General features: G+C 50.9%; 1 protein-coding gene across 1 annotated transcript in view; it reads right to left on the minus strand.

Moving 5' to 3' along the window:
• LOC142013333 (neuronal acetylcholine receptor subunit alpha-7-like) overlaps window positions 1-24,880 on the minus strand; it is a 92,479-nt gene that overhangs the window by 38,502 nt on the left and 29,097 nt on the right. Inside the window, exons 3-5 of the mRNA XM_074994580.1 lie at window positions 7,717-7,761; window positions 5,059-5,168; window positions 3,388-3,467 (exon numbers count right to left, since the gene is read on the minus strand). Coding sequence (XP_074850681.1) covers window positions 3,388-3,467; window positions 5,059-5,168; window positions 7,717-7,761 — 235 coding nt within the window. The remainder of the gene's footprint in view (window positions 1-3,387; window positions 3,468-5,058; window positions 5,169-7,716; window positions 7,762-24,880) is intronic.

The following is a 24,880-nucleotide window of genomic DNA, read 5'->3' on the forward strand; positions in this document are numbered from 1 at the left end:
AATTACTTCCCCTGTTCTGTGACATTCTGGAGAGACACCTCTGAGGCAGCAATATTTCAAAAGGGACAAGGGCCATGTTCTCTCCTGATGTCAATGAGCGCATGCAGTGTTGACTTTAGTGGGGGCTGCACCTACATACATCAGCAGAGAAACCAGCTCATGAGATAGCAGCAAACATACAAATTCCTGAAAAAACAAGCAGTCCTGTAGCGCCTTAAAGACTAAAATGTATTAGGTAACGAGCTTTTGCGGGTAAGACACACTACCTCAGATTTTTTGTGAGGCTACAGATTAACATGGCAAACCCTCTGTACAAATTGCTGAACTTTAACCCCACTGCTCTCTTTGCTAGGCTACTCCTTGGGACTCCTCTCTGGGTCATCCCGCCTATACTTTCTCTAGGGTGTGTCTACACTGTACATTTAAAAATAGCTGAGGCTGGAGTTTGGGTGGAGGCTCATGCTGACAGCTCAAATTGCAATGTCAAAGCATTGTTTACACAGCTATTTTTAGTGCGCTAGCGTGAGCCCCATGCAGAAGTATGAAAATGCCCGAAGAAGCTTGCTGGGTAACCTTGCCCTGTTATATCCATTTGTGCCTGTCGGCACAATGGCACTGCAGTTAAGCTACCAGAATCGTGTGCATCCCTGCTCTGGGAGTGAGAACCTTTAATTTCAGCTGCCTGCAATGAAGTCCCTCTTCTTGGGGGGGTCAGGGCACCAGCCTGGGGCCTCACAGATCGGGGTCACATCTTTGTTCTACCACAGATGTCATGTGGGATGCTGGACAAGTCGCTTCATCTCGTTGTGCTTCGGTTCTTCACCTCTGAGGCAGAGACATCAGCCCTGTCTTGCCTCTCAGGGGAGTTTGTGGGCAGCACCTTGCAGGCTGTGAGGTTCCTTACACCACGGGACTGGTGCCGTAGCAGTAACATAAACAGGGAAGGTGAGATTCACAAAGAGACTTAGATTCTTCCTGGCCACGTTAACACCCAAATCCTGGACTTGGCCCCGGCTCAGATTCACACAGTCCCTGCTGAGCTGCTGCTGCACCCGTTAGCCCCCTAAACTCACTGCTGTCTGAGATTCTGCAGTAAAAGTTCCTAGGCTGCCTTTGTTTCTGGGAGTACACAGTGTTGCCTCACTCCAGAGGCCTGGAGGGCAAAGCCCCGGAGCAATGTGTGAGCAAAGGGAAGAGAGCTGTTCCTCTGCTTTGCTCCCTGCCAACCCAAACAGGTCAGATCTTGCCTCCCCAGCCAGGCCCCACACGAGGACTCGCAGGAAACCCCTGGAAGGGAGAGGGATTTCCTCATAGCATTTTGTCCCATGGTTAGGGTGCTCACAGGGGATGGGAGAGGACCTCTGGTCCAAATCCTCTTTCGCCTGAGGTTGGGGCAGGGATCTGGAGAGGGCTCGGCCAGCTCTCAGGATAAAGCCCTAACTACTGGGCAACGGGAGGGGTCTGATGGGGGAGCTCCCCCTGTCTCTCCCCGGTTGAGGCTGATCTCCTGTGGGCAGAGTCAGCGGAGCTGGGGCGGGGGCTGCCTGGTCTCCCCCGTTTTAGGTGAGCGCTCTGCGTACCAGACTACGGAGCCTTCCTTAGAGATGTCTGCACTCTCGCTTTCTCAGCCTGTCACTCAGTGGATTTCTCCACCGGGCAGCTGAGACTCCCAAGCAGAGGACAGTGTCTCTCTGCTGCCCGATGTAGGCACCTGTCTTTGTGAAAGGGATTTAGCACTTACCCCTCACCTTGGTGTCTCCCGTGGTCGAGCTAATCCAGGGCGCGGCCCAGGGTGCTGGCTTTTGTGAATCCCATTCCAAAGTGCCTAACTGTCTCCCAGTGTATTGGAGGGTTGAGCCCCTAACCCAGGCCAGTGGTTTTCTAGATGCCCAAGTTCCTTTGTGAATCTATCCCCTGGAGTATGTGGCCTTCAGATATACAAGTTCAAGGGGATTAAGCCACTTAAATTCTGAAACAATCGATTGCCGGGTGGCCAGGAATTTTGTATCTAGTTGAAGGAGGAGAGTAAGAAGCCCATACAAATGCCCAGTCCCAGGCAACGTTAGTTCAGATTCTGGGCCTGTCTTCTCCCCCAGGTCTCTCCCAGTGCCCCTCAGATGAGAGAGAAACTCTAGCGTCGCCACAAGGCTGCTGTAACTGATCCTAAACAGGTGCGTTCAGCATGGTATCGGCCCCATGAGCAGGGGCCATCGCCCACTTCCTCTTCTGGGCCCTGTGGGAAGTAAGTTAAACTCATAGAGTTCTTTGTCCTCCAGTTCCCAGAGAGCACCAAGATATGTTGTAGGGGAAACACAATTAAGTGAGGGCCTCCTGGACAAGAGGCTGGTCTCTGCTAAAGCTCTTGGGGTCTGGTTTGTAGCTGATCAAACTACTGTCTCTGTTCCTGCCACTGAGCTGTAATCTGGGGATAATGGGCAGAGCTGGTGAATGAGGCCATAATATCTACCTTCACGGCTGGAAAGAATACTTCGCTCTGAGGCAGGTCACACAGCCCTCACAACTAACTGCCTTACCCAGAGGATGTCTCTGTGACTCGACTGCAGCCCCGTGGGCTGCCCTCTTGTGGCACGGTCATAACACCCTCCACTCTTTGAAAGAGCCAGCCTGGCTAATCGTGCCTCGCTCTTGGTTCGGAGACGTGAGCTGTGTCTCTGAATGGTCACGGCTCAATAAATTGTTAGCGAATTTATGTATTGAATGATGGGTTCTGTTCCATAGCTCAGTGAATAACTTCAGAAAATACCCTCAAGGCATAACATAGAAAGGCAAATCCCAAAATCTGTCAACGATTTTGTATTTTTCTGCCACCTCTAGGGGTGAGTTTACTCCCCCATATTGTGCTTACCCTGGAAATGATTAGTTGATATAAGCTGTAGCAGCATTACTCTACCAGGTGGTTTTACTTGGATACAGAACAGTTAATACATTTCAGTTCATCATTTGAGTCAGTCCAGCCTTCAAGGTTTCAAAACAAATAAAAAAGGCTACAGGCTTAAAATGTTTACCCCTGACATCTTGGCCTCTTGGTGCCAGTTCTCTCTAAAACGTCATTCATTTCTATGACCCAGTATGTTGCAGTGTGAATAGCTCACCTGATCGTCAAAACGTTCTCCATTGTCGGGAGCTAAACATTTTTGTCCCAGTTGGAGCCACTTGATGCTGAGCACTTTTTAATATTGGGCCTGTCCTCAGAGACCTGAACTAGAAGCTGGATTCTTTTGAAAGCATGTCCCGCAGCCTCACGTGCACAAAGCTCCGGATCTAAATCTGCTTTTTAACTGATACAATTAACTCTCTAAACAGGGGAATTGATTGAAGCTAGTAAAGTACGTTGATTTCAGCCCGCCAACAAAAACGGTCTCCTACCTGGAGGGATGTACTGACAGGATCCAGAATAGTTCACCAGCACGTTTGTGTGAAATGTGGCATCAAATCGTTCATCCGCACTGAAATACAAACCCCAAGAGGCATTTGAGTTCAAAATGTGGTGAACAGAAAGGTAAGGATGATTAATTTCATGTCTCTTAACTTGCTGGCTGGACCTGCAGACCCCAGTCACGTGGCGGAGATGCCGCCAAGGAGCTCCGCTCCCAGTTAAGCAACTCACCGAAATGGCCAGAGTTTCACAAGAGCTCAGGACCTTTCATGCCAAGAGCATGACAATGGGAGATGAGCCATTGTAACCTTGGGCCCAGTGGTATCTTGCTGAACATGGAGGTAACGGGCACTAGCAGAGCAGGTATTTGCAACCACAGCATCTCTTCAAAGACAGCAAACAGGCACAGGCTGAGGTCAAATGGCAGGAGAAGGACAGGAACTTGGCATGGCAGCTGTTTGTGGGCACTCAGTGAGCAGTTACGGATTTGGACTGTAAACTCTTAGGACTCTTTTTGTACAGGTTGAACCTCTCTAGTCCAGAACTCTCTTGTCCAGCAACATCCATAATCCAGCATGATTTTAAGTAGCTGGACGACCACTTACCATGAGTGTGGCAAAGTTTCCCATGGTCCCATAAAGTTTGTTTACAGTCACCAGTCCTAGTTCTCGGAGTTCTGTGCTGTTAGCTGTAATTCACCCCAGATGTCTTCTAAGAGCCCGGTAATCAGTGGAAGTGTTAGTAATGTGCTAGGCAGTATTGACCTCCTGTGGCCAGCAGATTCTCTCTTTCAGCACCAGTCAGGTCCTGAGGGTGCCAGATGAGAGAGGTTCAACCTGTCTTGTGTTTGTACAGCTCCTAACAGAATGCACTTAGGTTTGGTGACTGGAGCTTCTAGTGCTACAGAGATACAAATAGTAATAATAGGCACGGTGTCGCTTGCCATGTCTTGTGCATTGGATCTCCATAATTTCAGGAGTTAGATGAGGTTTGGGGAAGCTTCAAGATGCCTGGATGTTTATCCAAGCTGATGTGACCAGTCCAGCACTTCAGCTCTTAATAATTTATACAATTTATATTCAAAATGGGTAACACAAACATTCACACACTGACAGTCCAAGGCCAGCTCCATTGTCCTGCCCTCCCTTTGAACTGAAGGGCACTTTGTAATTATTTTACAATCTAAGGGCCTGATTCAACTCCCGGTGACGCTAACAGGTTTATCTCTCTCTAGTTTCACAGGCTTTGTCAGTCCCTACGTATAGTCTTTCACCTATATGTATCGTGACATTTTTAAATGCTAATATCTTCTAATTTTCCATAAGACCATACCAGATGATTGAGAAAGCACTAGCATGAAATTCACCCATCATAATTATATATGTTAGCACAAGACAGGTAATCAGAACTTAATCTTTCATTATACAGACCAGGGTCAAAGCCCTGGAATCATTTATATTTCAAGAGCATAGTGAAGATAATTATGTTCTGGCCTTTTTTCAGTCTGCTGCAGCATTTGTCTGGTTTGTTTCTAGTGTTTGGAGGCTGTAAATCTAATCCTGAGCTGGCATAACCTCCTTCGGAAGTCAACTGTGCTATGCTGGTTTACATCAGTGGAGGAACAGACATTGTTTGCCTCAGTATTTATAAACCTTCCATACCTGTTATACAGAAGAATATCAGGCACCCATATCTGGTCAGCAGGGAAGCGTAAGTTCTGGACACCTGGGTATGCGTACTGATCCCAAGACAAGTAAACATCAATCCAGTACTAGGAAAATATAGACAAATGATATTTATCACTTCTACAACATAGGATCGTATAGGAAATGAGCGTCTTCCAGTGTGTTTGGGAAGTGTCGGGTACATTTGGGTACCATGGGAACACAGTGATGTTCGCACTAGTAATGTTACCGTCGTAACTACTGTTACGGGGTAAATAACAAGTGACGACCATGAGAAAAGTGCATGCTCTGAGGAGCTCACGAGATAATGACTTAACATCTGGACTGTTAGATTTGAACGTGTCTTCTGTTTAGAAAAATCTGTAAGGAAATATGTATTTCATGTGGCTTTGCATCAGTGGATGCTGACTTAGCCCAGCTGAGGGCCTAGCCTGGAAAGCATACAATTGCACTCAGTATTCCAAAATGATTGTTTATCTTATTTCTCCCACCCCACCCCCTGCACACAAAATGCCCCGTTTGGATTTTTGCTGAACTTTGGGGTCCATGCAAACTCAGCGTATCTCGGTTCTCTCCTCCAAGGTGTATGCACGCAGGAAGTATGAGAGACCCAGGGCAGCTGGCTACAATAGTTTGGTTATTTTTTCATCACTGCATCCCCAGGTCGGGAGTGGGTAATTTGCGCGCCTGCTGCCTTCCTTGGAAGTGGTAACCATTTCTCTAGCTCCCTCTCCAGAGCTGAACCCTACTTCCCTGTTACCCATAGTCACCCTGGCAGGCACAGGAAGTGCCATGGAAAGCTGATAGGGCAGACATTCAAATGCATCATTGTCACTACTACCACAGCTGGGTGGAGGGCAGACATGCAGGGCACTGGGCGAATGCTTTTCTGTTCTCTGAATAAACTGCCAGCAGCTGCTTACATGTAATCAAGGCAGGCAGGCACCTGAGGCTATGTAAGAGCTAGCATGAAGCAGCATGCTAATCAGGCCCCTGTAAACAATTAAGGCCGCTGGGCTACCTGAAAAGGTTTCTCCTGAGGTAAGGAGTTGAGTGAAGACCAGAGAAGAGGAAGTGTGTTGCTGGAGAGCTGAGGACAGAGGGCTGGTGCTGAGGGAGGGAAGATTCCCTCAGGTACCCGAGAGAAGGTACCAGGGGAGCGTTTGGGGAAGTGGCCCACTGAAAAGGGGTAGTGGAAAACCCCCACCAGTTGTCATTACCTAGCGTCCTGGGCCAGAAACCCCAAGTAGTAGGTGGCATTGGTTTCCCACCCCCCCCCAACGCTCCTCACCCCACAAAATGTCTGCCCCAGAAAGGGGGAACAGGATTTTGGAGGGGTTTCACCCCAGGCCTTTGACTGCTCCAGGGATGAGGCTGGCTCAGTAGGCTGTGACTCCAGCCTCTAGATAAGATCAGAGGCAGCGTGGAGGGTCATGGTGATCCTCTGAGGCACACAATAACCTCCTAGAAGCGCAGGACCCATGTGGCACAGCTGCCACAGAAGATATGGAAGTGGTAACACGGCAGCAGTGTGAAACTGTAGGCTGGAATAGTTTAGATTCTCTTATTTAACAACAAAGATCACTCATACCATCCGGTAACTGCAGGACACGCAGAAAGCTCTTTTGTCCCATTCCCATACGGCTGTATTCATAAACACACATATTAGCACTGATTCACTCATTCATCTCTCCTGTGATCTTTTACCTTTAAAGAGGTAGGCTCAGTGATGACAAACCGGAAGCTCAGATTTATGTTGCACAAGAATACATATTACTTCCTGCTGCACAGCCGTGCTTACCCCTGTGCTGGGACATTAACTGAGTTGTTGTCCCAGTGAATTATTACTTCTGTTTGACTTGTGTACCTTTAATTGCAAATCTGACTGACTAACTTATCTGCAACCCCAGCTACCACAGCTTGTCATATAGGGCAGACAAGGGTTACGGACAAATTTAAAAAAGAGAGGGAAGAAGATTTCTAACAGTGCCTAAGTGGCTTAGGAGCATGCACCGCCCCCCTTTTTTTTTCTAATGGAACTTTTGTTTCTACGCCCTTAGGTGCTCTTGGAAATTTCCCCGGCTCCTACATTTAGGCCTCTTGAGACACTACCTGGGATTGTCAAATAAGTTTAAGACAACTAGATGGGCAGCTCCCACTGAAATTCATGAGGATTTGAGGCCCCTTTGGAGATTCCAATAATTGATTTCAGTGGAAACAGCTGGGTGCCTGAACCCCTGAAAGCAAGCCCTTCAATTTCAATGCCTAAACATGGATGTGAGTCCTTTAGATCCTCATTTATTGACACCTCTGTCTCCAGGTCCTCTGGACCAGCTCCATGAGATCATCATGGTTACTCCAGGAATTCGTGTGGCCCATCATTTCATTTTCAGATCTGAAAGGAGCTGAAAACTGGCACTTTCAGAGGACCATTGAAAGCCGATTAGAGTTGGTCACATCCCTCCTTTGTGCTTCTTTGGAAATCATGCCCAACTCCATCTTCAGCAATATTTCCAAAATCTCAATTGCTTATTTCCCAGTATAGAAAATGGCAAAGTTCTTTTGCCAACAGATCATATTCAAAAACTTCCTGCAACAGCAGTTTATATTCACAACAGATACAAAGTTACTCACCATCTGTAGCCAAGCATTCGTTATCAGCACCTGATTCTTCTCATCCTTACAAAAGAGAGAAGAAAGCCTGATGACTCCAAGAAAACCTTGTGTTTTCCCCTCACAACATCAAGCACAAGCCCTGCTTATAAGATAAATTAATGTAAATGTGGCAATCACAAATTATGTACTCCAATATTGGAGTAACTGGGTGAAATCTCTGACCTGTGTGATGCAGCTCAGACTAAATCATCGTAATAGTTCCTTTTGGCCTCAAAAAACAAATCTATGAAAATTCAGTACTCGTTATGATTCATCAACATCAGCAATGAGAATAATTTACCGTGGCCATTATTTATTTGAAGATCTTTATTCTCTACAAAATCTAGCAGAGGTTTTCATTTTAATTAGATGATTGCAGTACAGTGAGCTACAGCTGCCCGTGACACAGGGTCACTGAAGAGAATTAACACTGTTGTTATTGTGACTACAGACAAACTGTGCCTAGATTCTGAAGATGCATCTTAAAAGTTAAATAACTGGGGTTTTTGTAGAAAATACTGGCCAGGACCAGAAGTTAGGGTGCAGCAGCACACAGGGTGTCAATAATGTTTGTCAAGAGAACACTGTACAGAACAGGTGTGGAGCTCTTTGTGTCTAAAACCAACTCTGTGCAGGCTGGAATCCCGTTCCCCATCCATAGGAACAATACCTAGTGCTTTTCACCTGTAGCTCTCCAAGTGCTTTGCAAAAGTCTCTATTTCTAGCCAGTGAGACTAAGGCACAGAGAGGTGAAGTTGGTTCCCCAAGGTCACTCAACGGACTAAGAACATCCAATTGTAGATGCCTATCCTAGAGGGCAACATTCAGCTAAAGACCTCACTAGCATGGGGGGGGACACGGAAGCCCATCTCTCCTCAGGTACCTGCTACCTGTACCCCATTTCACTTTGCATGTAAGCAGGCAAGTGCACCGATGGTTTCAGACTTCAAACTCCAGTGCTTGAGTGTATCTTTGCCCCGGCACAGTCTGCCATCAATTGTGCAGGCTTGTAATAGCCTGTCCAGCCCTGCTCTGAGTTGTGAAGAGCCTGCACAATCAAGGGCTTGAAGAGCGGTTGCTCTGGGGTTATGCTGCTGGGGTGGCTTGGGTCACAGAGAGTCCCTTGGGATTGTCACCTGGTGTGCTGGTCATACCACAGAGCCCACCTACCTGCCCTCAGCTGTGGTCTCACCCAGCTAAGGCACAGATTTGGGGTAACAGCTCCCTCTCCTACACACACCAACACAGGCCCTGAACCAGCTCAGCTCCAGGAGAACAGCACCCAGGAACACAGCTCCAAAGAGGACCAAAACCTCAGATAAATCTGTCTTATTCTATATAAGAGTTTTAGACGGAGCTTGTAAGTTCACCCCCTTTAACAAAGAAGGACAGAGATGCACAGCGCTTCTGCCCCCTTCGCAGGTAACAATTAGTTCCACTGGGTTTGATAAGAAACCAAAGTGTTTAAGTATAAAAAGCAGAATTTAAGTGATCACAAAGGAAAAAGAGATATACCAAAGTAAGTTGCTAAGGCACAATAATTTAATCTGAATATACCAAGGTCTTAAAGTTGATTGTAGATACTCAATTCCAGCTATGGCAAATGCATAGATGGAATTGACTTATCTATGATTGACTTACTGGACTGTCTTCACTGAGGGAGCTTGATGTGAGAAATTCTCCTATCCACTTCCCTTACTCCTTGTGAGACTGAGGAGTACAGCGATTGACTGTCGACCCCTGATAGTTGCATTTGGCACATCCCCACTAGGTGCACGAAATTGAACCCTGGAAGATTGACCCGGGCTGGGTCGATCTCCTGGGTAGTGCAGATGTATCCTGAGATAAATTGTTTCAAAGCATGTTCCTCAGGCTTTGTCCTTGACTCTGGGAAAATCTTTTAAGACAGAGTTGTTCTTTCTCTCTGGCCTGGGTCTACAGCTTTTCTGAGTTCTTTGTTTTCAGGTTTCTTCATGTGTATCTTCTTAAAGTGGGCAGGCAATTTCAAAAGCCAGCTGAAGCAAAACCCTGATTGCTTTCCATTGCTTAACTAGACTTTCCCACAGAGCAGGAACCTTTTGTTTACTCTCCCCATCTCCATGGAAAAATACCAAGTTCAAAATGGATTCCTATATCGGGTGGCATGGTCATGCATCTTTCTAGGCACAATCACAGTTTGAGCTAACAGGAAAAACAAAACCATTCACAGACTGTCACCTTGATTACCAGTCATTTAGATTTCTGGCATATCAGAAATCAGCATTGACATCAGTAGTGGCCCTCATTAGCACACTTAAAGGCTACGTCTACACTGGCCAGCTACTTCGAAGTAGCCGGCACAACATCAAAATAGCACCCATCGCGTCTACATGCGCCGTGTGCTATTTCGACGTTCAAATCGAAGTTAAGCGGCGAGACGTCGAAATCAGTATTCCCATCAGAAGATGGGAATAGCGCCCTACTTCAACATTGAACATCGAAGCAGGGTGTGTGTCGATGATCCGCGTCCGGCCACTTCAAAATAGCGGGGTCCTCCATGGCAGCAATCAGCTGAGGGGTTGAGACGCTCTCTCCAGCCCCTGCGGGGCTCTATGATCTCTGCACTCAGCAGCTCTTGAAGCCGCAGGGACCTGGAAACCCTGTAGCAGGAAGCTGGCAGTGTGCACGCAGCAGCCTTGCCACGAGGTGTCCTTGCACAGCCAGACACCATGGCAGCCAGCCAGCCTCCAGAGCGCCCCCCCAGAGCTCCCCCCTCCGGGCCATCCCAGGGCTCCCAGGCCTCCAGCCGGCGGGGTAGGAAGCAGGGCCCCTCCTGGACTGACCCTGAACTCCGAGACCTGCTGGGGCTCTGGGGGGAGGAGGAGGTGCTGAACATGATGGGGAGCAAGCGGCAGAACGCGGAGGCGTTCGCCCGGCTGGCCGAGGGCCTGTCTGCCTGGGGTCACCCTGCCCGCACTCCTGACCACATCAGGAGTAAAGTCAAGGAGTTGCGGCAGGGTTACGCCCGGGCCCGGGACTCGGCCATCCAGTCTGGGGCTGCCCCCGCCGCTTGCCCCTGTTACTGAGAGCTCAGGGCTATCCTGGGCCCCAGGGCACCTCCTTCCCCCGAGCCACCCTTGACAGCACGGCCGACGAGCCCCAGCTGGCCTCGGAGCCAGGGTCAGGTCCAGAGGCCAGCCCTGCCCCCGACCATGGCTAGAGCAGGGACCCTCCACCCCAGCCACCGAGTGGTCCAGCGAGGAGGGGGAGCTTGTGCTGCATCCCATCTCGCAGCTCCAGCCGGGTGTCCGCTGCATGAGCATCTCCTGATCCTGGCAGTGCACCGTCAGGTACGTACCCCACAGGGCACAGACCCCCTGAGCGTGGGGCAGGGGCACCACTTGACCGGGGTCCCCCCACATCCCCACAACACCCCAGCCTGACATGGCCCGGGCAATCCACAGCACAGGGACGGTGCCACAGCCACCAGTGCCCAGCAGCACCTCCACCCATGGACAGTGCCATGCCCCACCCCACCCCCAGTGGGAGGGGAGAGGGGCGGACCACTGGAGGGGGCCACCCACAGGATCACTGCACACACCAATGGGGGATGGATGGTGGGGGGACACAGGCCCTTGGGGGAGACGGGGGGTTGGGCCACGGGTCAAGGCTGGGTACTCACGGCCTCCCTGCCCCCTTTCTCCCTATTTCTGCGGCCGCACCATCCGTGGTCCCTGACAGCCCTCCCAGACCACCGGAGCACCAACTCCCGGGGTCACCGCCTGCCCCAGCACGGGCCCATCCCCGCCGAGGACACTGCCGCACCAACACCTATGACCCGGAGGTGGCTGAGGCCCTCCAGCGCCAGGCGGACCTCATGGAGCGGAGGCTCCAATTCAAGGAGCGGGGGGAATTCATGGCCACATTCAACCGGGTGGCCAATACGTTTGAGGAGCTGATGGCCTGTCTGCCTCCCCGCCCCCGATGTCCTCCGTGCTGCCCTCCCCGCCGCCCTGCCTGCTCAGGTCCCACCTGCTGTCCCGCCTGCTGCTGTCCCACCTGCTTTCCTGCCTGCTGTCCCTCCTGCTGCCCCACCCACCAGCTCCTCAGAGCAGGAGCCACCCAGGGCCGAGGACCTGCCTCGGCCATACCTCCCTGTGCTCCCGGCCCCCAGCCGGCCTCGCCGGGGACCCCGGCTGAGAGGGGGACCGGCCAGCCAAACACGGCGGGGCTCGCACCCTTCCACCCCCACCCCAGAATGATGGGCCAATGTGTGGTGTGCCCATGTCTCCCCCCCTGTACATAGTTGTCCCCACCCCTGTATATAGTTATTTATATTTGACACCCCCCCCCGTAATAGTTTTTAGAGATGTCCCCAATTGTATATAGTTATTATTTCCATTGAATCTGTTTTATATTTGTTAATATTATTTGCCGAAAAGAGGCGACATTTTTGTTCATGTAAATAATGATAGTTTTATTTTTCCAAAAACCTGTGTCCCATGTGCTTTTGGTGAGGGTGAGGTGTGGGTGCTGGTGCGGGATGCAGGGATGGCCGTGGGGGGTCGCTCACTGGGCCCCCTGGTCAAAGTACTCCCTTAGGGCCTCCCAGACCCGGACCCCGTCCTGGTGGGCCTGGCAGCTCGGGGCGGCGGCTGGCTGGGGGTAGGCTGTTGCGGCCTCCTGTGCCCAGCCCTGCATGAAGGCCTCCCCCTTGCTTTCCACCAGGTTGTGGAGTGTGCAGCAGGCCCCCACAACCTGGGGGATGTTTGGGAGGCCCAGGTCTAGGCGTGCCAGGAGGCAACACCAGCAGCCTTTCAGGTGCCCGAAGGCTCGCTCGACCACTTGTCGGGCATGGTTGAGTTGGGCGTTGTAGTGCCCCTGGCTATCAGAGAGGTGGCCTGTATAGGGCTGCATAAGCCAGGGCTGGAGCGGGTATGCCGCATCACCCACAAGGCAGAGGGGTACGGTGGTGGTAACCCCCAGAGGGATCTCCCTCTGGGGGATGTAGGTCCCCACCTGCAGTTGGAAGCATAGTCCCGAAGTCCGGAAAACACGGGCGTCGTGGGTAGAGCCAGGCCAGCCCATGTAGATGTCCTGGAAGCGGCCACAGCTGTCGATCATGGCCTGCAGGACCACAGAGTGGTAGCCCTTCCTGTTGATGTAGTGGCCACCACTGTGGTCTGGGGCGCGGATGGGGATGTGGGTCCCATCAAGGGCTCCAAAGCAGTTGGGGAATCCCATGGTGGCGAATCCCTCGACGGCCGCATCCAGGTCCCCAACTTGGATGACCCTCTTCAGCAGCAGGTCATTGAGTGCACGCACCACCTGTGGGGAGGGAACATAGGTGCCTGTGAGGGTTTGCAGAGTGTGATCCCCCCACCCAGGCCCCCCGCCCCAGCAGGGAGTTTAGCCCCAGGCCTCCTTACCTCCATGAGGACAGCCCCGACTGTGGCCTTTCCCACACCAAACTGCTGTCCCACGGAGCGGTAGCTGTCTGGAGTGGCCAGCTTCCAGACAGCTATTGCAACCCTCTTCTCGACGGTGAGGGCGCACCGCATGCGGGTGTCCTGGTGCCTGAGTGTGGGGGTGAGCCACTGGCAGAGCTCCATGAAGATCTGCCGGCTCATGCGGAAGTTCCACAGCCACTGGTCATCCTTCCATTCCCCCATAACCAGGTGCTCCCACCACTTGGTGCTGGAGGGGTAGCTCCAGAGTCGGCGGGGCACCCGGCGGGGGGGGGTGAGGAGGGCCCACTGGTCAGAGGCATCTCCTGGTGCTCCTGCGGAGGGCTCCCATTCCAGAAGCTGCTGGGCGGCTGCCCGGGCAGCATCTAGAAGGGCGCCTGCTCCACGGGAGGCGGCTTGTAGGGCTTCCAGCTGCTGCTGGACCTCCATGTCTGTGGGCTCGTGGTCTGTGAGGCTTGTATCACCAATGCAGGGCTGCTCGTGCAGTGCAGTCCAAGTGTGTCTGGGAGGGGCCCTTTAAGGGAGCGGCTTGCAGCTGCCCTGGAAGGGCTAGTGTGCTCTGTGACCCGGTCCGTGGGCTTTCCTGGCCCCTTATTTCGAAAGAGGGAGCTTGTGTGTGTGTGGACGCTCCGCGTTTCCTTCCAAGGCGGCTCTTTTCGATGTTCTCCGGGGCTACTTCGACGTTGAACGTCGACGGTGCCAGCCCTGGAGGACGTGTAGACGATTATCGTCAAGGTAGCCTATTTCGAAGTTCTTACTTCGAAATAGGCTACTTCAACGTTGTGTCCTAGTGTAGATGTAGCCTTAGAAATATAAACAGATTTGCGCTTCATGTTTCTAACTTCATACACCTGACACATGCACAGAAATAGAATATACCCAGTCAGCAGGTTGTAATAGATCATTTTCAAAGTTACAGTGATGCATTTTATCCAAAGCATCTTCGAGTTGTGCAGCTTCAAATTCATGAGCCAGTTTTCATGAAGCACGTTGAGGGGCAGGGGCTGACAATTGTCACATTATTCTTCTCCCTGTACAAGGGGCAGTGGATAAGCAGGGTGCTCCAGAATCGGTGCAGGGAAGGACTGGGAGAAATTAGGACTCCAGGCCATGGGAGAGACAGGTGGCTCCCTTCTATAGAATCATAGAACACTAGAACTGGCAGGGACCTCAGGAGGTCATCAAGTCCAGTTCCCTGCCTTCTTGTCAGGACCAAACACCATCTAGACCATCCCCAATAGGTGTCTATCTAACCTGCTCTTAAATATCTCCAGTAATAGAGATCCCACAACCTCCCTAGGTAACTTATTCCAGCGTTTAACCACCCTCTGACAGTTAGGAAGTTTTTCCTAATGTCTAATCTAAATGTCCCTTGCTGCAGTTTAAGCCCATTGCTCCTCCTCCTATCCTCAGAGGCTGAGAACAGTTTTTCTTCCTCCTCCTTGTAACCCTCTTTGAGCTATTTGGAAATCCCTATCATGTCCCTTCTCAGTCTTCTCTTTTCTAAACTAAACAAGCCCAGTTCTTTCAGTCTTCCCTCACAGCTCATGTTCTCTAGACCTTTAATCATTCTTGTTGCCCTTTTCTGGACCTTCTCCAATTTCTCCACATCTTTCTTGAAGTGCGGTGCCCAGAACTGGGCATAGCACTCCAATTGAGGCCTAATGAGCGCTGAGTAGAGCAGAAGAATGACTTCTCGTGTCTCGCTCGAGCACTAGCCAACCATTTCTCATCATTTCCGACCAGTCAGCATGGAATGAAGGCTAGCAATGTGCGTAGCAGCCTTCTGTTTCCCCAGTGCTGGAGGGTTGGGTGAATGATGATTTTGACCTAAAAACTCCCCTCCTTTTGTACTAGGAAAGAACCACTTTGTGGTGTGTGCACTTTGGTCTCATTCTTTGGCAGCGAAAGACAGCCAATAAACACAGAATCACAGGGCTGGAAGGGACCTCAGGAGGTCATCTAGTCTATCCCCCTGCTTCAAGCAGGATCAACCCCTACTAAGTCATCCCAGCCAGGACCTTGTCCACAAAGCGAGAGAGGAGTTAGAGCCCAAAATGCATTGAAGATGTAAGTGGTGTGGAGCAAAGCTGCTGTGGAATAGCATGGTAAAGCTTGTGAGCTGTAACACGTTGTATTTGGCCTGCAATGATCAAAGAGACTCAGGCCTCAGCACTGAATCTGTCAGGCTGATAAAATGAACAGACTATAATAGCGAATGCTTTGAATAGGAAAATATGAATAGTTCCCAGATGCAACTTCATTGAGACAAGGATGACATCTTGGCTTCGCTGAATTCAGTGGGGCCAGGATTTGACCCAAAGTTGATTAAGCTCCATCCCAGACATTTAATGCCTGAGATAAGAGACCAGCTTTTTAAAAGGATTCAGTTCCCTTTTAGGCCCCTTAATGAAACATCTGATTTTTTTAAAAAGTTCTCAGCATCTCTTCATGTGGTGCCTATAAAAAAAAACCTCTGCAGCTGCCCTGACTACTCTGTGGTCTGAGGCAAAGGCAGCAGAGCCACAAACCCGCTGGATATGGAAGTCTGTAGAACAAACCAAAGAGACTTTTAGCCCTGGTGGCTCTTTGTGGTCTTGTGTAGGTTGAAAGCCCTGAAGGGTAACCAATACCGGTGGGCAGCTCTCCTTTTGGAGCATCCTCCTGTTAGCACCAGTCAGGAAGTCTAAGAAGCTGGCAGTCTGTGCCCTGCAACCTTTTACAATGGGATGCCCCTGTGGCTTCCAAGTCACTCCTGCTCAACCCCCCATATGAACTCACAGCTTGTCCCAACCTGACCCAAAGCCTCAGCCCTTCCAGGCAACAAAGAGCTGTTCAGCTCTTGAGTTTCTAGTCCAAGCTTCCAAGTTTCTAGGCCAGCAGCCCCAGATCTGGCAGGCCACCTTGTCAGCCAGGTTGTAGGCTCCTGGATGTTCCCTCCCCTGTCCCCGTGTCTAAGTCCTGACAGCTTGAGCAGAAGTGAACCCTGTGCCTGCATGGCAGCTTGGTCTGTCAGCCCCAGGGCAGAGTGGGGACAGCTGGGACCCCTGCTGTCAGTTCAGTTGTCAGTCAGAGCCAGGGGTGGAGGACTCCAGGTGTCAGATGCACTGGGGGCTAACAGCCAGCAGGAGACATAAGCAATTCTGAGGCCTCTTGGACACTGCATCACCCTAACTCCACACACTTAAGCCCTCCCTCCACCTGTTGTGTCGGTGTAGTTATCATGCCGGTGTAGCAGATTTACTTCAGCAGAAGCAGCATCCAAGTCTAGACCCTGATATCATGAAGTCACCATACGCTGCCTGGCATCCACCTAATGCTGGAGTGCGGACTAGGCTGAAGTGTCAGACGCCGTGTTCAGTTACCCACCGATTTTCAGACAAACAATCACAGCCCCTGCGCCTCCCCCACAGAAGACAGCCTGAGAAAATTCCCGCGATTTGTTTGTCTAACTTGGAAGGCACTTTGGAAGCTGAGGGTCTCCCAGGCAGCTGGCCCCGACCAAGCTAGTAAAGGTCTCTTTTGCTCTGAAGGAGTGGCACTGCAGTCTGAGCCCTTCTGTTGCCAATGCCAGCTGCATTCCCTAGTCCCACCTTGTCTACTTTCATGGCTGCCACAGTCTTTATTGCAACTAGTGTTTTCTCTGGATCTTCCAATGAGAGTGAAAGGGAGTAGTGAATTCCTGTTCGTGCCTGCCAATGACACAGCTGTGTGCAGATAACAGGACCGTCTCTGAATCAAAGGCCCTAAAGGAGCTGAGGATAAAAAGAATCAGTGTCTGCGAACATCCTCAAAGCAAAGCAACTTGTCACATCACCAGCTCCCCTGCACTCTGGCATGAAACCTGAATCAGCTGTGTCACTGTCCCATGTGAAACCTGAATCCACTGCATCACATCACCAGCTCCCTTGCACCCCTGCGTGAAATCTGAATCCACTGTGTCATTGCCTGTTTGTAGTTCCACTGTGTCCAAAAACAACCAGCACTGAAAGCATGAATGAACTGGCAGTGGCCTGGGCATTTTGCTGCGTGTTATCTCTTGCAATGGGAAAACGACCCCAGCTGTATTCCCATTCCTGCAATGCAAATACTAGCTGCAGAAAATAGCCCATTACACCACCGCAAGCTGCCAGCTCTCTGCACGGTCACCTTCACGGTAGGCAGCAAAATGTGCTACCCACAAAGAGACAATGTAAGCCAAGTGCATCTGTCACGCTGCCTGGAGCAGCCCACGACTGAGAGTTCTGACCTCAGGGCAGACCCCCACCAAACTGGTGCTGCGTTCTAGAAGCAGGTTTCACCAAGCCAGTAATAAATGTGAACTCCCGAATCGCTGTGTGTGTCTTACCACGGGGGGTCAAAGCCAGTCCCCTTGGGCGCACCAGTCTCTCTTGCCACCCAGGCAAGTGGCTTAAGTGAGACTCTAAGTGACATTTACTGCAAAGATCACAAAATATCTTGTTAAACTGCCTTTGTGGCAATAAGGGTGATCAAGCCCTCATACCAGGACCTTACAGAGAGGGAGCGACCCCACGCGAGCATCCCTCAACAAAATCAGTGCATTTCCCAAATTACCAGCAGAATTTTCCTATTCATGCATCATACTCAGGTGGCCAGCCCCGAGGTGTGGGTGAAGCTTGGAGGCTGGAGCTCTGGCAGTGCACACACTGCCTTGGGTGTTGTTTGCTGGTTCACCTCCACAGTATCCCTGGTGCTTGGGCCTTTTATCTCTGGCTGATCATGTCCACAAATTCCTTGTTCCAAATGATCTCCTCCTAGCTAATGCAGCATCAGACTGCACCTTGCTTCTCCAGCCACATAGGCACCTTGCACAACTGGGTCCAGCTCCCTTAGATGACAATTTTTCTGCCATCAGTTGTCCAGTTTATTGCTTGGTCAGCCACACCAGCCAGTTCCAGGGTCGCCTGGCTATGTTTCAGTACTTTCCCACTCACTCCTCCACTCATGCGCTCGCTCAGTTACAGAGCTGATACACAATTTTGTTTCCGTTCGTATCAATCTCTCAGGACTGGCAGCAGTCGCTTCCCTAGGTCAATTTGTACCTTCGAGCTCACACCAAGGCCACAGCTTACATCCGACCTTACAATTAACTCAGGGTTTATTACTGAGGGGAGGGAAAAGAGAGTGTTAAAGCAGGCCACAGACACACATAAATGAGTTACACTGTCTGGTTCCAAAAGGTGACAGAGCTATTCTAATCTGTTAGCAGTGAATGTCTTTTAGGGCTAACCCAGCCTGACCCTGGGGGTCTCTGCTCCCCAGCTCCAGCCTTGAAAGAGTCCAAACCACACAGAGAGAGCAGAAATTTTTTCTTGTCATCTAGTTTTATCTCCTCCTTACATTAGACAAGCTGATGGTAGGAGCCTTTTCTGCACATAGCTGCCTCATGGTCCCAAGGGGGTGATTAATAAAGACGTTTTGTGATATCCCACAATAACCCATTTGGATTCAGTAACCCTCCCTGATGAGCTGGAGGTAACACTCTGTGTAATGTCAGCACGTGCATTAGGGGAAGTTTCTCCCTGACTAACTTACATTGCTTGGAACCAGTGTTTTATCCTTTCAGGATTTGGGCCAGGAATGTGGGCATGTTCCCCCATCCCATGGGCCTCCTGAGGTGAACAGGAGAGAAACTTCCCCATCTCCCTGTGCACTGAGTTTGTTGGCATCAGCAAGCTCTCAGGGTAAGGTAAGGTCCAGGAGCTTTGGAGGAGGAGATGTGGAGGCATCTGTCCCTTCCTCTGGGCCTCTGAAGGTCTGCAAGACCAGAGGATCCCAGAAAGATTTCATGAGCGTCTATTGCAAGACAAGGCACTTTCCACATGCAGTAGACATCTGCACACAGAGCTTGGGCAGTGTAAATTCACACCCAGCTTGCTGCACCATAACTTCCCCATGGGAACAAGCACATAGGTGGTTCAGGCTTTGGCATTGCCCTCCTGAAGGTTTTGGGCAGGAAATCTTTTCCCACTGTTGTGTCACCCAAGTGATTGGGCCGTGCCTTGGACTCCAGCTCTGCAAAGACCTTAATACTTTAGTGTTTTTAGTGAGGCAACTCGTTGGCCAGCAGTCAAGTGAAAGGAATCTGTGAGGGCGGGAGAAGTCAATGACCCCCCTACTGGCACGGCTACAGTTTTGGAACGTATTGGTCGTAGATCGGTGCCCAACCCAGACCTGTAAATGCTCCTCTCAAGTTTTTAGAATCCTCCATCTTAAGGCTATAAGCTACCTTTCCGTCTTGTCCTCCCTGTTCAGCAGCCCCCCTCGCATGCCCTTGGCAATCAAACTTCAAACAACTCAGGTTTGGTGCTGGGCTCTAGCTCTCCAGGAGGGGAGTCCCACGAAAGGAGTGTTCTTCCCCACTTGCTCGCTGCTAAGAGCAACAGCAAGAATGTTGACCAATGGATGCTTTGAGCTACTTAGGTCTCCGTCAGTCTTGCAAATGAAGTTCCCTATAGGATCCCCTGGTGGCCATCCACAGTCCAGTCTCTGCCTTGCTTCAGGGCCTGTGGGCGCTCCCACAGTAAAATCTGCTTTGCAAAGAGCAATACAGGAAATTGCTGCTCACAGCCATTCCCTGGAGGAAGCAACACAGACCCCGCTCCCAGTTCTCAACGGGGGATGTGACGCTTTCCCAAATTTGTAGGATGTGATTTTTTTTCCAAAGTCTTTCAAACTTTTTCCAGTTTGTCGCAGCGGCCCAATGTGCGACGGTAAATGGAATAATTTCAGTGGCAAGTTAGACCTGCAGCGGTATGCATGCTTTTGCTGAAAAGCAGGCCCACTTTTCTGCACATTCACAGAGCACACAGATGCTTTATAAAGCAGATGTTTGGATCAGATACCTGGCTATCATAATTAAATGTTCCACCTCCCACTGAGCTGCACACTGGAAGGTTGAAAAACACAATCATTACAAGATGAGGAATAATGGGAGACGTTGCAGATCTGAAACATGATCGTAAGAGGCCAGCAAAGGGCTGGTGATTTTCTATTAGATTTCTGCCATACACGTGTCCTTCCCTGTGTATGAGGCGTAGTGCATTAGTTTCTTCTGTGAGACAATTGGGCAGAGTAGAAAGCTTCTGGTCAGGCAATTAGCTCAGCCAAGGTCATCGGTTCCCGGTGCTGGATTTTAGTCACAAGCATTTCTGTAAATGAATTTATTGTCTCAGAGGTTTATAACTAGGGGTAAGATTTTCAAAAGTGATACCGAGGCACCATGCTGTTAGGTGCTGTACAAACACAAAACAAAAGGACAGTTCCTGCTCTTAGACAATAATCTCCTGGGAGCAGGAACCATCCTTTTGTTTTGTGTTTGTACAGCACCTAACACAGTGGTGCCTAGGAGTCATGGGAGTACAGACAATTCACAATATTGGTCCAGTGCTGAGCCTAGGGACATTGATGGGAGAACAGATAAGTGCTTTGTGAATCTTCCCCTTTACCCTTGTGTGGTTTTTCATATTTGATTGGTGCTGTGGTCCCAGGAGCTACTTCCATTGTGACGTTTGCCCCTTTAAAATGCAGTGAGCCCCGATACAGTGCTAGGTACTCCCTAGCCGTATGGATTACAGTAAGTCCTGTGATGGGGCTGACTGACCCCACAGTGCCAAGACAGGGGTACATGAGAGCCTGTGGACCCTGTCCTGCTACTGCTGGACAGAAGCCAGGCAGGGATGGCAGTGAATGGGGCGAGACCCAGCCCATTTCAGGGATAACCAGGAAGAAGAACAGCTCTCCCCAAGGCGGTTTGCCAGCTGAGCCTCTTGGGTGTGCCTGCGCTGTCTGCAGCAGCCAGCCTCCCAGCCTGGGCTGAGACTTGCCCTGTGCAGGCAGCACCTTGGGATGGAGCCGGGAGCCCAAGACATGACTTCCGAGCACTCTCTCTGCAGCTGTTTTCAGTGCACTGGCAGGACCCTTGCTGGCCCCATGTCAGTCACTCTAGGCTGAGATGCTGTCTGCTGTGGGCTATGTAGACATGGTCCCAAAGGGAGGGATGATCAGCCTCTGGGGGACCAGCCAGAGTACAGACTGTTCGAAGACAAACCAGCATAGCCTGTAAGGCTCCTGTTGACAGTTCATGGGACAACTCTGGTGTTGAGTTGATTTGTCTTGGTCCTTAACGCCCTGGGAGGGTAGGACTGGTGCGTTTGTGGCTTGAGAGCTAAAGTACTGCTAGGGTGGATTGTGACAGGGTGGACTAGGCCCAGAAGCCCTTTGCTGGAGACCTCAGTGTCCTGCCACACCTGTCCCAGGAAAGAAGCAGTAGAGAAGTCCTCCAAGGAGTACAGAGTAGCTGCAGGGGAGGCAGCCAATCAGAGAGGCTACATGGAGCAGCCAGTCAGGGTGCAGGAAAGCCACATAAAAAGGAGCTGCAGGGAAGACTGATCAGTTCTTTGCTGGAGCCAGAGAGTGTCAGGGATGCTCTTGGCTGGCCAAGGAGGACTGCAGCACCATGGACAGCTCAGTGCAGGTAGGGACTGGAGGAGGGGCAATGAGCTCCTTGTTGGGTTGGAGTGTGGAAGAGCAGGGAGGGTGAAGTGTCAGTGAAGGCTGGGCCCCGGGGAAGTGTTTCAAGAAAGGGGCATGGTAGTATGTGGCTGCTGTTCTTAGCATTCCTTGGCTGGGACCTGACATAGGGAGCAGGCTTGGCTCCTCCCCCACCCCACCCATAGGCCACCCAGGAAGCGACCAACAATTGGACAGTGTTAAAGACCCAGAAGGGAAGCTGATCTGCTTAATGGCTAAGCTGGGGACAGACAAGTCCAGAGAGGGTGAAACCATTGACTAGAGATATGGTCTGATGCCAAGGCCAGGACCCCTTAAAGATGCAGATAGAAGAGGGTGCTCCTGAGAGACAAGTGCCTGTCGTTTCATGGACTGTGAAAGGGATGGTGAACCTAGGAGGTGGAGACCAGTGGGTGGGCCATGAAGAGTGCAGAAGTAAACCCACTTGGTCCATCATAGGAAGAGGGAGGAGCCCCGTGAGGGGAGCGGTAGGAGGTTTCTTGTGGGGTGCTGAAGGACAGCCAAAGGGATTGCTGGCTGCCCTCCCCAAGCCACAGAGCCAGGCCCAGAGGGCACCGAAGGTAGCAGAAGATCAGAGGGCATCGCCTTTCGACTTCCACGCCAAAGAGCCACAAGTGAGGGCTGTGGGCTGAGGGCAGTGAGGGGACTTCCCCACTGATTTCCCCATGCCAGAAGGCTGGAAGAGAAATGGGAAGATGATGGAGGCTCCCTTTGTGAGGTTGAACTCCCAGCAGAGGTGTTCCTGGTACACTGATGGACTAGAAGTCATGGGATGACAAGGGCTGTATGCCCTGGGGGTGACAAATGGACTATTACTTTCAGGCTTTATTGTGGAGTGTCACTTCAGTGTTGCGATAAACTGTCCCCAGAGAGTGATAATACTGAGGCAAGGAAGCCTGTCATGGAGTCCTGAGGGATCTAAAAGGGGCAGTAGGATAACCTTGGTGTTAGAGTGCCCACCTACAAGGGGGCATGTGGGGACCAGTGTGTGTGTTCTGTACAGTCAGTGCATCTCTCTACTAGGAGTTGGTAGTTGCTTGGTGGTGTAGGGCGAGCAGAATGAGGGTGTTGCTAGAGCATTTTGGAGAAAGCAAAGTCAAACTACACTGTGCTTTGGCTATTCTAAAGCTGTGTCTACACATGCACGCTACTTCGAAGTAGCGGCACTAACTTCGAAATAGCGCCCGTCGCGGCTACACGCGTCGGGCGCTATTTCGAAGTTAACTTCGACGTTAGGCGGCGAGACGTCGAAGTCGCTAACCTCATGAGGGGATCGGAATAGCGCCCTACTTCGACGTTCAACGTCGAAGTAGGGACCGTGTAGACGATCTGCGTCCCGCAACGTCGAAATTGCCGGGTCCTCCATGGCGGCCATCAGCTGGGGGGTTGAGAGATGCTCTCTCTCCAGCCCCTGCGGGGCTCTATGGTCACCGTGGGCAGCAGCCCTTAGCCCAGGGCTTCTGGCTGCTGCTGCGGCAGCTGGGGATCCATGCTGCAGGCACAGGGTCTGCAACCAGTTGTCAGCTCTGTGTGTCTTGTGTTGTTTAGTGCAACTGTGTCTGGGAGGGGCCCTTTAAGGGAGCGGCTTGCTGTTGAGTCCGCCCTGTGACCCTGTCTGCAGCTGTGTCTGGCACCCTTATTTCGATGTGTGCTACTTTGGCGTGTAGACGTACCCTCGCAGCACCTATTTCGATGTGGTGCCGTGAAACGTCGAAGTTGAACATCGACGTTGCCAGCCCTGGAGGACGTGTAGACGTTATTCATCGAAATAGCCTATTTCTATGTTGGCTTCACGTGTTGACGTAGTCTAAGTGTAACAAGCTGGTCCAGTGTATTTTTGTCTCCATGTAGTGGCTGGACTATGTGTTGAGATTTAGGAGTTTGTAACTTGTGACACTCTACTAGAGCCAATCCATTCACTCAGCAAGGAGTTGCGCATGTTTCTTGAGACAGAGGTCCCTGGTTCAGTCCTCACAGATGATCCAGTGAAGGGACATGTTGGCTACTCACCAGACAACCCCATAAGGTACCATTCCAGCACAGATTAAATTAAAACAGTCCACTTTACCTTCCAAAATAGGCCACTTAGCAGTTTTTTCTCTCAGTACTCCATGTCTAAAACTCCCGTCAGCCCAGATGCTGATCACCAACAGCATCTCACTAGCCTCATAAATGCTATTAAAGGAAGTTTGCAGAGTGGAAATGCTGATTTTTTTTTTCCGCCCCCCCTCCATTTAATGTTGCAAGAAACAAGAAATTGTAAGGGTCAGGGTTACCCTGGTAACATTCAGTTAGCTGTGCTGGACAGCCTGGATACTTCAGAGGTTTCATTTGCAATAAAAACGTGTCTAGAGATGAATGATCCTTGCGGTTCCATCTAGACCTGTGATGTTGAGTTAAATGTCTCAGTTTGGAAGGGGGTTGCTAAAAATGTTGAGTGGATGTTGCCACAGTAACTGTCGGGGAAATTCCTGAGATGACACTGAAGTGCTTGACTGTACAACCTGACACCGTATGAAAGCCATTGTGGGCTCTTCCTGTTGGAAACAGTCCATGACTCCCACTAGCTGAGACTGGCCCTAACTAGGAGCTGGGATTTTGCTGAAGGGGAGCTTGTATTCATTTCCACTGCTGCTCATGACTCATTTAGGGCTCAGCTGTGTGTCAGAGGCACAGCTCCTCCCAGTTCCTCTCTGAACCCCCCACCCTGCAGAGGGAATATGCCTGCAGATATACCCTCTCCTGGCCAGGCCTTTTCTCCTCCTCCTCCACTCAAGAACCTCTTGCTCTCTGAAGGCTGCATGGGGAGAACTGTTCCTGGGGATAATTAGACTCCAACCCCACTGCTGCATGGAGGATGCAAGACCATAAAGCGCCCATGGACACTTGCACCAAGCGAGCACCAGGTTCAGCTGCAATGACTGTGCTCAGATGGCACCAATGTGGTGTTCTGATGGGTATCTTGCTCTGCCAGAGGTTGACAGCTGCGTGCACGTGCTCCTCTGCGTGCTGCCCAGCTCTGCGCAGACAGCTGGCACAGGAGACCCAGCCTGAAAGATTCCCCACACAACCAGAGAAATTAGGGTTTATTGTCTATGAAGCATGGTCCTCCTATCCACCAGAGCCCTAGCACATGTGTGTCT

Source organism: Carettochelys insculpta, chromosome 5, assembly GCF_033958435.1.
Source record: "Carettochelys insculpta isolate YL-2023 chromosome 5, ASM3395843v1, whole genome shotgun sequence".
In the NCBI taxonomy this organism is placed as follows: domain Eukaryota; kingdom Metazoa; phylum Chordata; order Testudines; family Carettochelyidae; genus Carettochelys; species Carettochelys insculpta.